This window comes from Pagrus major, chromosome 7, assembly GCF_040436345.1.
Source record: "Pagrus major chromosome 7, Pma_NU_1.0".
Taxonomy (NCBI): Eukaryota; Metazoa; Chordata; class Actinopteri; order Spariformes; family Sparidae; genus Pagrus; species Pagrus major.
Window position 1 is genome coordinate 16,646,125 of NC_133221.1, and position 2,553 is coordinate 16,648,677.

The window sequence follows — 2,553 nt, forward strand, 5'->3', positions numbered from 1 at the left end:
TCTGAATGAAATGTGTTTGGGAAGCCTACTGCAAACATCCACATAGAGTCACAATGAATACAGAATACAAGCACTTTAGTGATTAGGTTTATATTTGCAGAGATCTATATCTACACTCTATATTTAAACTCGTTGGCTACAGTCAAAAAAAAAAAAACAAACAAAAAGAAAAATGCACAAATACAGCAACAACTATCACAAAAATACAAGACAGACAAGTCGGCTCGCAGATGTTCCGTTTCTGTACAAAATACTACACCTGCACAACAAAGTACAAAGGAAATAAACATGAAGGAAAATACATTCACATCATAAATTATGGGGTTTGTGAAATTCAAAAGAATTCAAGTATTCTCTTTCTTCAGACAGTTTTAACGTGTCCAAACTGCAACGTGTATAATTTCTCTTACAAAAAAAACACAAAGGTATTTCGAAGTGAAAGCAGAATGTAATTATCTCCTTACAAGTTTTTTTTTTTCTTTTTCTTGCTTTTTGTCTCTCTTTAACGCTCGACACAAATGTGCACTGGAAAAAATATATAAACATAATCAGCATCAAACAGTCTCCAAGTTAAGGTTAATACAAAAAATCCAACAAAGTGATAAATATGAAGAGGAGAGGAAGAAGATGAGGGTTCAGCGTGTGTTTAAGGGTACATCTGTGCTGTCCATGTGACTAGTGGTTATTATTATGGTTGATTTTCTGAATGCAGTCCACATTATTGTTCCTTGCTGTCGCTCTTTTCTTTGTTCATTTTCTTCATCTTCATTCGCCGGTTCTGAAACCAGATTTTGACCTGCCTCTCGGTCAGATTCAGGACCCTAGCGACCTCGAACCGGCGGTCTCGAGTCAGATACATATTGAACAAAAACTCCTTTTCCAGTTCGAGAGTCTGGTACTTTGTGTAAGGGCATCGCTTCTTCCTCGTGGAGCGGGCGTGTATCCAATTTGCCACTGGGTTATCTGCAAATACATAACATAACGATAATAATAATAATAAGGACAGATTTTACAAGGGAAACACTGTGAGACATTTAAAAAAAATGCAGCAATAACAAGTGAGCATTTTGAAAACACTATAACTCATCAGAACTAAAAAAAATAATGTCAATTAGACACATGTTTGGTGTTTCCCATTAAAGCTAAGCTGATAGTAAACATTTTGAGTAAAGATTCTCAGCCTCTATCTATCCAACCTTACACTGATTTGCTTCCTTGTCCCCTTAACTTGTGAGTAACACCGTCGTAAAATACTCAATGCGCTTATTCACTTTATTGGCCCATAAAATGGCCCGTGGTTCAAGCCTTTACAGGTCCGTGGTGAAAGTCCTCCAGTATGTCCCTACATTCCTCAAGTTGGCTGGAAGAGTCATGTGAATTTGTGTTGGACCCAGAGAAGAGAGCAAATGTTTCATATGTAACTATATGCATATCACCTTCTCATTATTATGTGGGCACTGTACCACTGGGGATCAAATAGAGCCAAAATGTGGCTTTCCCCTCTCACTATGGGCCTACGTTAATACAGAAAAAATAAAAATTGCGTCTGAAAGTCGGCTTACAGGACCTGGCGTGCCGTATGTAAAGCCACGGGGTCAAAACATGGTCGTAAAAAAATGCATCATAAGGCTTTAAATGATGAATATTGATGCATGTGTCAGTTTAGGTTGCTCACTTTAAAAGAGCACCTTGCGTGTTTTTAACATTATATGCAACAGCCTTCCAAATTCAACGTCTTCCTGTAGCTTTGAGTCCATGTTTACAACCCCGTCTGGTTTATAGCCCCAATATTAGCCTCGTAGCGTTTGTCTTTTATAGTTCCTAAAGCTTCCCCCCCCCACCCCAGCAGAGGCGATTCAGACAGAGCTGGACTGAAAAAGGCAGCATGAAACAGCTTATAATTTCATGTTATAGAGGACGTTAAAACGCCTTTGAGCTAAGTTAGCTTTACACAACCCCAAACCAAAACTCCAACCCGGCTGTAAAAGACAGGAGCTTGAACTTACTCGGATCTAGCTCCGGCTTCTCCTCTTTATGTTTTCCTGAAGCCAGCAGCTCCGACTCGGGAGAAGGGATACTCTGCTGCGCCTTCTCTCGCGTGTCAGTGGATGAGCAGTACAGATAATCCGTGTAGGTCCGTCCGCTGGAGCCGAGACACTCTCCGGCTCTGTGCTCCTGAAAGGCGTCGGGCTTCAGCCCATAGTGCCTGCCGTTCCCCGGATAGCCATGGAAAGGCACGGCGCCTGATATCGGCTCCAGCCATGACCGCATATACCTCGAGTCTGTGCCTAAGTGCGGTTGGTGACTGTATGGATGGTAAACCACTGATGACTGGGAGTGTACGGGGGCCCAGGAGGTGGAGAAGACGGGTGCCTTGGGTGCGAAGCTGCAGGAAGGATAGTCAGCACACTCCGGTACTAGAGACGTCGGACGAGGGCCGGCTGGGTGCGAACCGGGAGCCGAAAAGCGAGTTGCAGCAGCAAGGACATCCTCGTTCTCATGGTTGATCAAGGAGTCCACATAATAATTACTTATGGGACCCGTGGTCGACAT

General features: G+C 42.7%; 1 protein-coding gene across 1 annotated transcript; it reads right to left on the minus strand.

Annotated features, from left to right (window-relative positions):
- Positions 1–718: 718 nt before the first annotated feature.
- Positions 719–2,553, minus strand: hoxc9a (homeobox C9a). Its single transcript, XM_073470666.1, has 2 exons — positions 2,007–2,553; positions 719–963 (listed from the first exon to the last, which is right to left on the minus strand). The coding sequence occupies exons 1-2, from the start codon at positions 2,551–2,553 to the stop codon at positions 719–721; spliced, it is 792 nt and encodes a 263-aa protein (XP_073326767.1).

Excerpts from the sequence above, each read along its gene's own strand:
- hoxc9a (XM_073470666.1), bottom strand. The coding sequence starts at position 2,553 with ATGTCGACCACGGGTCCCATAAGTAATTATTATGTGGACTCCTTGATC. Across the intron at positions 964-2,006 it reads GAAGCCGGAGCTAGATCCGA|ATAACCCAGTGGCAAATTGG; the intron begins GTAAGTTCAAGC and ends ATGTATTTGCAG.